The 13,175-nt window shown below is 37.3% G+C and overlaps 1 protein-coding gene across 1 annotated transcript in view; it reads left to right on the forward strand.

The window, feature by feature from the left end:
• Positions 1–12,017, forward strand: part of LOC109472085 (alpha-N-acetylgalactosaminide alpha-2,6-sialyltransferase 1-like) — a 16,944-nt gene extending 4,927 nt beyond the window's left edge. Inside the window, exons 4-10 of the mRNA XM_019771658.1 lie at positions 2,214–2,402; positions 5,897–6,050; positions 8,018–8,195; positions 8,836–8,998; positions 10,154–10,271; positions 10,802–10,944; positions 11,650–12,017. Coding sequence (XP_019627217.1) covers positions 2,214–2,402; positions 5,897–6,050; positions 8,018–8,195; positions 8,836–8,998; positions 10,154–10,271; positions 10,802–10,944; positions 11,650–11,899 — 1,195 coding nt within the window. The 3' untranslated portion in view covers positions 11,900–12,017. The remainder of the gene's footprint in view (positions 1–2,213; positions 2,403–5,896; positions 6,051–8,017; positions 8,196–8,835; positions 8,999–10,153; positions 10,272–10,801; positions 10,945–11,649) is intronic.
• The last annotated feature ends 1,158 nt before the right edge of the window (positions 12,018–13,175 follow it).

Here is a 13,175-nt window from a genome sequence, read left to right on the forward strand (position 1 = left end):
TCAATACCTATTTTGCCTTGCAATAAATATATATGTTGGGAACTTCCCATTTTCAAGTAATCTTTATTAGCATGAGGCCTGATCTGTTACAGTTACCCTAACATACCTGGAGTGGTTCTACATGTAAGTGCGTAGTTATATGGCTAGATGTGTGACCTTTGAATTTGAGTGCACCTCGGTCAACTAAATATTTACCCAGGTACATTTGCTAGCAACCTTTGTGCATTGACATAAAGGGCTACATATCTTTCTCCATTGTTTCCAGAGCTTTAAACACTTGTTGCCTAGTGGGGACACGAAAGCTTCTACTAGTTCTAGCATGCTGTTGGCATTAAATGCATTAGACAGCTTGTGGTAACCGACTGCTAGTGTCAGGTTCAGACCTTGAATCAAAACATGTGGTTTCTTCAATTTGTAAATCACATGCCAGATGTGGCTGGTAAACTTAGCTAGCAGATCATAAAAGTTTTAAAACTTTGACTTCGACTGGTAAGTGTTGGATTTACAGGCTAGTTTTACAGAGGCAACTTGATCTCATCTAAGCTGCTTAGGCCACACCAATTTAATTTCTTGGTTAACGGGTTATTCTAGAAAAATAATGGAGCGGGCGGGCGAAAAAAATAAAAACAGGCCTAGGCATCCAATTATGGCCCAAAAGGGTACGATAGGAGCCATGAAGTCAACAGACCAGGCTGGTTCAATATTTAAACAATGAATTTTGAACTTTTAATGATACCACTGCATTGAAAGATGGAATAACTGTAACATCTAGGAAGAAAGAGACTGTTTTCAACTGTTCATGGCAAAATATGAGCATTTTGCAACTGTTGATTCTGAATTTTTTTTTTTTTTTGCAAATCAGAAAAAAATGAAGCGGGCGAATCCGTTAACCAAGAAATTAAATTGGTGTGGCCTTATAGTGGTTTGTACGTTTTCCAAGATCAGGTTATGTTTCTTAGAATTGTTGCCATCCGGTTTAGATTTACTGCAACCACGTCTTGTTCTGCTTTCTGCGGCATGTGGCACTAAACCAACTCAACCTGACCCAGCGGTGTCCAATCTACGTCAATCTGTGGGACAGACTGTGTTAGGCCATGTTGATTTGATTACATGGACAACATCTACTTGCACATGAATTTTCGTTTGTTTCCAAAAAAAAAGTTTTCGACCATACTGTAAGTGTAAATAGTGCAAGGAGTTGCAAAATATATACCATACTCAGTACATGCTGTAAATTGCAACAAAAAAATTATATTGGAGAAAGATAACGTAGAATGGCAAAATCAATTAGAAAGGAAGAGAAGAAAATGTGATGAAATGAAAATGAAGAGTCTGTTTTATTCGCCATACCATACATGTGTTTAGTCATTTGTTCAACCTTCATGACCATGTAGATTTCATAACGAATGGAACTTTTTTGTTGCCAAACTTTTTATTTTGCACGCTCGTATCAGTTGTGGGGTTCCAAGAGGATGTTATCCATATAATCAAATCAACATGGCCTTACCCACTAATGAGTATGGTCACAGAGCTCTCAAGTTGGTATCTCAGTAGATCAGACAGTATTAGATCCTGCTTGCGCTGCTTTCAAAGAGGACTTTGGTTTCATATAGACTCTGTGAAAGTGAACTATTAGCCTCTCTGACACCCCATATTTTTAACTGCATTGGGAAGACTCTATCAGTAAGCTCATTCAGTGTGCCTGCATGCAGTCGTGGAATAGATTCTTGTTTTAAATTTGGTATAAGCTATAACAATCATGACATTGTCAAGGATTAATGCCAATAATGTCTTTGAGTTTGACGGTGTGCCAACTTTCAAGTCGTCACCTCAGTACAGGTAACTGAGCAGTCGTTCAAACTGTAACAGTAAATCTTTTTTGCTAAGTTATATTCTGTTGAAAGTATGCTAACAATTTTCAAGTTTTAAAATCTCTCCCCATACATGTATAGGACCTCCATTTAATGTTCCATCTGAGGTACATCCTCACCAAAGCTAGCTATAGGCACTGATTGAAGAGAAGAAAGTCATATAATTATATTTATGTACCTTTCCCAAGGGCACAAGATCAGTAACTTGAAATGATTCAGACCGGGACCTGTTGATTCTGAGCTAGCAGAACACTCTGCCTTTACGCCACGTGTCACCACACAACTTCTACACAATCATGTACATGTTTAAAATTTAAATTCCTCTGTAAATTTTATTTGCAGACAAAACCACACAGTATCGACCATGCTGTTGAGAAGGTTGTTGGGTAGAAGGTGGAAGTTAGCCCTGGCTGGAGGTGTCATCGTCATAGTGATTATTCTGATCGGCGCTGACGTCTTCGGAGAGCGAGACGGCAAGACTGCCCTTCATAGACGTGAGGACAGCGCAAAGGACTCTAAACACATTCGAGGGTATGGAGCATTATGATATTTGTGTTCCTTATACTACAGTAAATAACTTTATATTTGTGGTACTAGTACTTTTATATTTCGCTTTTTTTACGGTCACTTCTGTACGAATTTATCATTACCGTGAACAAATAATTTGCCGACTTTCTTTCTTCTGCACCTGCTGCCACCGCCAACATATAGTTCTGCAAACGTGTCCATTTTTCTCAGACAGCGAACTTTTGCTATCGCAAATATAAAGTGGTTTACAGTATATACATGTACCAAATAGAAGGATGCTTACATGTATATAGAAGTTCCAAGTCAAGTAATATTAAAGTAACATGTTCATAAGATTCATGTTCATAACAATACTATTGTTCATAACAGTACATAGGAACTTCTTAACTGTAATGACTACACCAAGTACGTAAGTGAAGAAAATTGGTGATTAGGCCACACCAATTTAATTTCTTGGTTAACGGATTTTTCTAGAAAAATAATGGAGCCGGCGGGCGAAAAAAAAAAATAAATAAAAACAGGCCTAGGCATCCTATCATGGTCCAAACTGGTACGATAGAAGCCATGAAGTCAACATACCAGGCTGGTTCAAAATTTAAACAATGAATTTTGAACTTTTAATGGTAGCACTGCATTGAAAGATGGAATGACTGTAACAAGTAGTAAGAAAAAGACTGTTTTCAACTGTTCAGGGCAAAATATGAGCATTTTGCAGTTGATTCTGAATTTTTATTTTTATTTGCAAATCAGAAAAAAATGAAGAGGCGAATCTGTTAACCAAGAAATTAAATTGGTGTGGCCTAAGATGTTATTTTTGAAACTACATGATTGTACTATGAGAATATCAAGTTTTTATGCAGGAAGTTCAAGTACTAGTAGTTGATTATAGTCTACACACAATAAAAACCTTAATTTTCGACTCTTATAAGTTGAGGGTTTGTACCTACATGTACCCTTCTGATATCCAGCTAATGGTAATTTTTTTCAGAAGGGCCAGTTACACGTTGGAACTGTAGTTTGATGTAAAAATGTGCCCAAAAATTTCAAAAGACTGGTTCCTCTGCTTGGTTATTATCTAAAATTTCTTGCTTAACGGATTCGCCCACTTCATTTTTTCTGATTTGCAAAAAAAATAAAAAATTCAGAATCAACTGCAAAATCAAATGCTCATATTTTGCCATGAACAGTTGAAAACAGTCCTTTTCTTCCTAGTTGTTACAGTTATTTCATCTTTCAATGCAGTGGTATCATTAAAAGTTCAAAATTCATTGTTTAAATTTTGAACCAGCCTGGTGTGTTGACTTCATGGCTCCTATCGTACCATTTTGGGCCATAATAGGATGCCTAGGACTGTTTTTATTTTTTCGCCCGCCCGCTCCATTATTTTTCTAGAAAAAAATCCATTAACCAAGAAATCAAATTGGTGTGGCCTTTAATAATCCCTACAAGTGTGTATTGTAAACGGACACACTACACGCTGTTATTTCAATACCCTGGCTGTATAAGAAAGCCTGGAGTGATTTCAAAACATTAAAACACCCTTGATGGATAAAACAGAGGTGGCAGAGTCCTTGGTAAGGCCAGGGTACAGATTACTTCCAGAAAGCAACTTACTGTGACCCAATCAGGAAAGACATTCCAGCGCGTTGGGTCCGTCGTGACCTTTAGTCCAAATGTCCTTGGTTTTGTCCTTGTGTTCCTATTATTATACTAGCTGCACATTTGGTTTAGGCCTAGGAAACAAAATGTTGTGTTTCTTGTTTCCTGACCGACCCCTAGCAAAAACCCACCAATCCTAGCCTTTTTTTTATTGACCACTGGTACATGATTGTACTTGGCTGAATTCCAAACCAATCTGAATTCTGAAATGTCATTTACTATTTCCAGATTTTTCTGCAGTAAATTGGGTGAAATATTTGCCCACAAACAATCAGGTGGACAGGTCCTCAATTTTTTAAAGACATTTTACTCACTTATTTTTAGAAGAAAATCCCTACCTACCAACCTCAGAAACTGCAAACACAACTTAAATTTTCCTAGGCCTCAGCAGTGTATACGTATTTACTATGTGCATGCATAGATATGAATGTATAATATACACTCTCTGTGTTTTCATGGTACTTTTATATATATGAATTTCCTGATTTTCGCGGTAACTTCTTCACTGCAAACTTCTGACTCAATACTGTAAACAAATAATTCGCTGACTTTCTTTTTACTGTCCCTGCTGCCACCACAAACATACTTATATAGTTCCACAAACATGTCCATTTTTTTCAGACTGCGAACTTTTGCTACAGTGAACTTAAAGTGATTTACAGTATTTGCATGCTGTGATTGACATGATTTCGGTGACTAACTTATTACAGAGTACATGTATGTATCTTTAAATTGGCATTTTGCCCTTCGGAAGTTCTGAATTAGCTATAAAAGTTCCAAGTTTCCTCTACTGATCTGAGCCTTCCAAGATCTGGGCCGTTTCTTGGCAGCCTGCCCTGTGGAAAGTGAAATTTAATGATGTTGACCTGGCAGAACTTCTAACCATCTGCACCCAGTGGGTCGTCCTGACCTGTGACCCCCTCTCCTCACAGACTGTCAGTTTCACTTGGAGTTTAAATCAAGCAGCAGCCAAGTTTGGGTAATTTATAAAGGCTGCGGGCCTTCCTGGGCTACAATTTCTACTACTGTAAATCACTTAATGTTTGCAGTATAGCAAGAGTCTGCGGTCTGAGAAAAAAATGTATGTTCACGGAACTGTTAACAGCAAAAAGAAAGTTGGTGAATTATTTATTTCACGGCAATGATAAATTCGCGGTACAGTAGTGATGGCAAAAAACGTGGATATAAAAGTACTGCAAAAAAAAGATTTACAGGATTACTTCTAAACTGTACTAAGATGCAGAATGAGTTTTACCAATGCCAATTTACTTTGTTGTTTCTCGGATTTTTTCAGAAAAAATATGAAGCGACAGGGCAAAAAAAAAAACAGGTCTAGGCATCCTATTATAGCTCCAAATGCTATGATAGGAGCCATGAAGTCAACACAAAAGGCTGGGTTAATACAATGGAATTAACTTTCAATCAAACCACTGCATTGATAGATGGAAAAACTGGAAAAACTAGAAAGAAAAGGGCTTTTCTCAACTCTGGTTGGCAAAACATCAAAATATGAGCATTTTTTAGTTGATTCAGAGCCAGAAATTTTTTTTTGCAAATCAGAAAATGAAGAGGTAAATCCGAGAACCAACAAATTAAATTGGTGTGGCCTTAAAGACTTACAGCAGATTTATGCTTAATTTATGTAAGATAATGTATGAAGTTGGAAGAAAACAAAGCCATTTTTCATTTTTTTAATTTCATACAGATTACTATTTGTCGTGCCAATTACTGACAAAAGATTAGAAGAAGAAGAACATGCTTTAGTCAGATTTGTATGTGTATAAATTACACAATTAAGTGCTAATGAATTTGAGACACCTTTGTTTATTTGTTTACAGTATGAAGGAGCTGGATGATGTTCCCCCAGCAGACAGAAGAAGAGAAGACCTGTTTTACGTCCCCCCTGAGCCCCGGTTAGGTCAGCTGTTCCACATGACAGACAAGAACGACACCAAGTTTACCTTCAGACAGAACCCCAACTGGAGAAACTCTGTGAGTCGGTTTAATCAAAAACAGTAGCATTCAAATGTAATTTTTCTACATTGAGGTTTTATTTCCTAAAAGCACATTCATGTAGATCCTTAGATCTTTTGAAGTCAAAGTTGCACATGACATTATTTTCTGTTGACTCAAAACATTGATTAGAAACATAAAATTCTGCTAGTAATGTTGGGAATACATTTTTTTGTAAACTTTGTATGTAGCAAATCATGTGTCATCATACACTGACAGCTAAAGCCACACCAATTAAGTCAATAATAATTATACTAATAATGGTGGTTCTTAATATCAAACTAATTATATTCTCCTGTCACTCTACTAGTCACATGTACACAATCTGGAATGTACAGTAGTCTTCCTGTCACACATGTTTACACAACTGTCAACATTTTCTGTACTCAAGCTTGAACGCTAACACCTGACTAACACACAGGCGCACTGGCACAAGCAATATGGCAGTCTTGTACTAGTAATGCGGCAGCTATTCTACCTCCCACCCACACCAATGTCAGTAAAACATAACTCACATGTAGCTGCATGGTGACGGACTATGATTGGGTAAGTCTTATAACACTGTATACTGTCATTGACAATAATAATTACTAATTGAGTATGTAAACTGCACACATAATAATATTAGTCTAGTAATTTACTCCTAGTCTTACTAGTGATTTACCCAGTTTAGATTTTGACATTTGCTCTATAAATTTGGATCCAACAAATTTAACTACACTCACAGTTGCAATCTTGAACCACGGCTTGAAATTTGGTGTGCAAAAAAAATTTAGAGGTGCGCCATATAAAATAAAAGTAAAATGTTAGTAAAACTTAATTACAAACTATCTGTTTCTTCTTCTTTTTCAACATTGGGGGCCCTCAGAAGTCATTGGTGCGAGTTTTAAAGCTTGCAAAAATTCATTTAGATTAAACCCAAATTCTAATTTCAAAATCTTAAACAAGTACTACAATCAAACAAAGATTTTATTATTTTTCTGACACATAGATGTCAAAAATATACTATATACATTTTACATACATAAAAGTTAAAACTATGTGTGCGTCCACAGAAAAATTCTCCAATTTTGGATGCACCAAGTGCACCCAGTTTTTGAGTCCTGTAAACAGAACTGATATTAAACATTTACTGTTTAATATGTAGGGTATGTAGCAGGGGTTTTTCTAGAAAAATTTGACATGAGGGAGCAGTATCACGGCGAGGGAGCGAAGCGACCGAGGGGGGGTTGGTGCGGAAGGGGGGTCTCCCCCCTTCCGCCATGTGAAGCCTTTGAAAATTTGAAGTTGAAATGGGACATTTTGAGGCTACCTGAGGGGGGAAATTTGAACTCTTAACCTCAATGTACCTTTCCCAAATTTCTATTCATGCATTGCATATTTCACTTATAAAATATAAGTACAATCAACAGTACACACAATCTGCAAATCATCCTTTATAATTAGTGATCAATGTTACTAGTAGCTCCAGATGACAACGTTGGGTTTGCCACACGCTGAAACCTTTCCCATGGCACAATTGCAACACATTCATCCAAGCTGCTACAAACTCAGGTCTCATGTTTCACTTCAGAGCCTGTTCTATAGTATGCAAATGAAGGAGGTCTAGCTATATGTCTTGAGCAAGTTCTGAATGAACATTGTTTATTCCATTCAGACTTTTACTACTAGAGCTAAATTTTCAAGTTTGTGGTAAGATTTTGGAATTTTTATGAGAGTAACATAGTTTGTAATGCTAGAATGTATTGTTATGTGGTGTTGTTTTTGTATTTTTACTGGAAAAAGATGATTTTGAAAAAGACTTAGGCTTCAATCTGAAAATTGATATGAGGGCGCTGGTTTGTTACATGAGGGCGCTGCCCTTGTTCCCCTGTTCAGAAAAAACCCTGATGTAGGGTATGTACAAATTACTTGTTGTAATGCTTGCAATATGGTTGACTTTCCAGACATGCCCTAGAAGTCTACAGAGAAAAGCCTTTTTATCAGAAGAGTTTGGTCCCATCTTCAGACCAGACACACAGATGGTGATCAACAGCAAGTTGTTTAATGTAGATGAATACTGGAGAATGAAACCCTGGGCAACGCCGTTTGGATACAACTATAAGGATAATATCACTTATGAAGGTAAGCTAAGAACAATCCACTCTCAACCATGGTTGTTTGTTTATTTGCATAATGAAATACATTTATAAGCAGAATAAATTATTATAAAAAATTATAATCCTGAAACTAATGTAATGAAAATGATTGAAATGTAATTAGTGGAAAACAAAAATATACAAGTAGCAAAAAAAGTTAATACATATAAATGACTATAATGAAACTAATGATATAATAATATAATAATTGAAAAAGAATTAACAGAGACAAAAATATTGCAAAAAAAGGTCAACTCAATGATCAAGAAAATTTACAGGACCTAAAACCATTATAACAAGAAATTAATACAACTGAAATATTAAACAAATGATTAAAACATACTATTAGGTGCAAAATGTATAACCAATACCAGTATACCTTTAACAGGTTGCAATATAAAAATGTAAATGACCAAAAGATGATACAGGACAAAAAGTTGTGGCTGATATATGCTTTATGCAAGTATAGATAATTGTGGCTTCAGCAAAGTCACTGAAGATTAAAAATACATGTACTTGGAAATAGGAGGGACAACTGACACTGAAACTGTACCATATTTTGTATTATTCTGAAGAAGGAATGAAGCGTTACGATCTTGAACAACCTTCTCCCTTCTGTCCATCAGAGGTCCGAGACGTACTGAACATGTTTCCGGCGGATGATACCATCTTCAACTTTAAGGGGAGGAGCAGGCCCCAGTGTATCACCTGTGCCGTTATCGGCAATGGCGGGATGCTGAACGGCTCCAAGAATGGGGAGGAGATTGACAGGCATAACTATATCTTCAGGTACAATCATGGATATACCCAGTGTACCTAGAGGTGTCCAATATGCAATTTCAGGACGTCAAAACAAAAATATTCTGGATGAGAAAATATGTTTTATTGACATTTAACATCTGTGTCCATAATATCACCATAGTCCATAATATCGCCACCTTGTGTGCTTAAAGATATTTTTACTGCAACATACCCTAGGTATGTACATTTGAGGTGTGCAGGAGTGCGTACCAAAAGTATGTTGCAGTAAAAATATCTTAAAGCACACTTTTTCTCAAGGCGGCGATATTATGGACCCTGGTGATATTATGGACACGGATATTACTGAAATTTTATCATCGTTTACATAATCTTTTCATACAATTTTACATGTTTGAAATAGCCCAAAACCAAGTTATATAAGGAAGAGTCCCATTATTTTTTGGTACACCAATAAATACCTACCTGTAGAACTAGTATATGATACGAAACAAGGAACTGTTTTTCGCCAGCAACATCACATTTTTACCTTACAGATATCAGTATTCCAGTATGGGATAGGGTTGATTCAACTGCAATAAAAAAATCACTACATTATAAGTAGTAGGCCACACAGACTTAATTTTATGGATGACATCCTCTGAAGACCCCCAAACTAGTGCCTGCGGGCTAATAAAAAAAAAATCCGGCCAAAAATAAAAATGCTACTAAACCACAGGAATACAAAGCTGGTTTTGTGAATTTGCGGCAAAACGACATATATACGACAAGCCGGCACATGTTGGCCTTTTGCAGAATTTATCAATCGGCACTGTACGTATGCACTGAGTTCTTGAATCGTGGAGTTTCCGTAGCCTGGGTGGATCCTCCAGAGTTACCACCTCCGTATTGTCGCTAATTACCATGGACTACCCAGACCTAGAGCCAGGCCAGAGCCTCGGTGGACGTGATCTTTTTTTTGAGAACAGGCAAAAATTAATGCGCGCGCGGATGTCATCCATAAAATTAAGTCGGTGTGGCCTAAGTAAGTCTTTGAAAATGCAGTTTTACTGCTCTGAAATTGCATTGGGTGCCTCAAATGTAGTGTCTTCTCTTCATTATAGGTCATTGCTTGTGCTCTCTTCAGTTGACATACAGGCAAATTCAACATTAATTTTCATTCTCTTTTCTAAAAATATTTTCCAGGGTGAACCATGCCCTGACAAAAGGGTTTGAAGAAGACGTAGGCAGTAGGACGACTCACTACGTGTTCTATGACCGCTCTCTGGTCGGTGTGAAGGCAGATGACTACCCTATCAGTAAGGTCAGTCTGGTAACAGTAGAAGTACAGTACAAGTACAGTCATACAGTCAAACCTGTCTAAGACGACCACCCATGGGACAAAGGTCTTCTTAGTGGTCTTCTTAGACAAGTGGTCTTCTTAATACAATTACAAAAAGCATGGCAAAATTTCCACCTATTGTAGTTGTAGTACAATAGACTGCCCCATACCTTCTGGCCTAGTGGTAAGAGTGTTGGATATATTGTGAACTGGCTGTCCGAGTTAGGCGCAGGTTCGGGAGGGTTCTTTCTACACCGTGTTACCAAATGACTAGTCTGAAAGGGTCCAAACCTTTTGGCCTAGCTGTTAGTACATTGGGTTCGTAAGCTGGCGGCCCGGGTTTGATTCCTGGGAGCCAGGAGATTTTGTTTCTACTCGCTCCCTTGAAGATTTGACAGGAGAAAAATTATGCATGTCAAATTTGCTGTAAAGTGTACATGTATGTCTCTATAAAGGGAATCTTCATTTCTCCACTTTTTTCATGAACTTAGTCTGTTGTTTATTTCTTTCAGGACATCACATATATATTTGTGCCATGCAGAAAGGCAGACTTTTCGTACCTCAAGTCAATAGCAGAACGTAAGAACAAGTTCGCAGTGCCACCGGAAAATGTACGCATCATCCACCCAGACTGGATGAGATATATCCACTATGTGTAAGTCCTGTTTTGTCATTGTCTTGATATTTGCTTTATCTTTATAACACAAAGAAAAAGATTTGATTATATGGATGACATACTCTGGAAACCCCAAAACTGATGCGAGTGTGCAAATGGAAAAAAATGTGCCCCCCCCGCCAAAAGTTGCTTTCATTATGAAATCTACGTGGTTTTTAAGGGTGAACAAAATGACACAGTATGGTTTGGCGAACAATCTAGTCTTCAAATTCATTTCTTTACATCGTTGTTTGATTTTGGTATCGTTTTCCAATGTTTTTTTTGCAACTTATGGTATATATACTTGCTCATTTTGCAACTGCTTTGTACGACTTACAGTATGGTTGAAAACTTTTTTTTTGGAAACTAATTTTTACTCAAGTTTTAGTTGGAAGTGCATATCATACAGGGCTCAAAATACTTTTTTCTGCACTAAGTGCAGGCAGCATAATTCAAAATTACCCGTACCATTTTGCAGCATATCCATGTGGAAGGCAGAAGTTTTATCTGCTCTGCAGATTCTTTGTTGAAAAATTGAAATGTTTTGAAAAATCAGCTTGGGGTTTAGGGGACGATAAATGTCGCCAATCCTGCTTAATTTACCATTAAGCATTTCCAGGAACGCCCTTTTTTGTTAGCAGACTGTTTTTTCCGTCTCCCGGACTGGACTGCTTTTTCCACCAACTCTTTCCTTTTTCTTTACAGGTGGATGAGAGTGAAGTCTTTCCGCCCCACCACTGGTGGCATCATGGTCATGGCAGCCCTCAACTCCTGTGACAAACTCAGCCTGTACGGACTGGGCTACAACACCAAGTACAGCCACTACTACTACGACAAGAAGTACAAGGCGTTCAAACCCGTACTTGGAAGCCATGACCACAGAAAAGAGATTAAACTTTGGGACAGTTTGGATAGAGAAGGCATTACGTACTGGTACAGAAGAGACGTTTTTTGAGATCATTTTTAAAAGAGTTGAATAAGTTATATAAGACTCTTTTTACACAACCAAGCCATGTTTTATTCAGTCAATGTTTCTGTGACTGTCTGTCGTCTTCTTCAGGGCATATTGTAGATACTGTTCCCTGAAACTACTAGATATGTAAATATTTTAAGTTTGGGAATGCATCTATAGCAGTGACACCTGTGCTGCAGTGCAATGTGAACCAGTCAGAATTGCCCTGAGGAAGGTGACAGACAGTCACTAAAACGTCGGCTGAATAAAAGGGTTGTGTAAAAAGAGTCTCAAAGTATTCAGTGAGTTACTTACCTGATGAAACTTGAAATTCATGGATTTTTATAAAAGATTATGAGTTGCCCGGGCTGCTTTTGATGGGAAAAATGGGTGGGGTACCAGTTTTGAAAATTTTAATTGTTTTCTTTCATGTTTAGAAAGGCAAAAAGTATTTAACTTCTCATTGTCATCTTACATCAGTACATGAGCCCTAACGCATAATTGTTAGTAATCAACGCATTGCCAAGAATTCGTAATCGGTGCACTACCCCCCACCCCCATGCAGGCCCTCGTAGATGTATGCATTGTGTACCTTGGAGAAAGTCATCCTCCTTCGCAGGGCTAAAATCCTCCGGTTCCTTCCTTCGAAGGAACCGGAGGATTTTAGCCCTGCGAAGGAGGATGGAGAAAGTGGGCTTCATGCAATATTGAAAACTGGCTAGTGGCTGACCAGGACTCAAAGGCCTTTTTTTTTAGACACCTTGAACAACTCGTAATGTGGTATTTGATTTTTGGAAAGAAAAAATATCTCTGCCTTGGGGTTGTTTTAAGGCAGTTGTGAAAAAATTACGGCAGTTGTGTATTATTTTTTCACAAAGGTGGAAATAGAGTACATTGTACATGTATTTGGATTGGCCTGATCACACAGAGGCTTTGAGGTAGTGGCAATTTTACATACCACTTTAGACTATTAGAAATATGGTAATCAAAGAAGACAATGTACTTTATGAATTTCAGTGCAGTGAAAATTGTGCAGTTCAACTTTATAACTTTTTCTTCCTTTTGTTTATAGAAATGTGAAACTGGATTTCATGTGCTATAAACTTAATGTTATTGAATAGAATTCTTTGGAACAGGTCATGTACTATTCATACACATTTTTGCATTTTTGAACATCGTCAGTATGATTACTTGGCTGTACTTTCAAACTTGTTAATGTAACAAAGTTTTTAATTAAATAGCATAGTTGATGATTTTAGTCAATTGTATCAGTATTTTC

The sequence above is a fragment of the Branchiostoma belcheri genome, unplaced genomic scaffold, assembly GCF_001625305.1.
Source record: "Branchiostoma belcheri isolate BF01 breed outbred unplaced genomic scaffold, Haploidv18h27 scaffold266, whole genome shotgun sequence".
Taxonomy (NCBI): domain Eukaryota; kingdom Metazoa; phylum Chordata; class Leptocardii; order Amphioxiformes; family Branchiostomatidae; genus Branchiostoma; species Branchiostoma belcheri.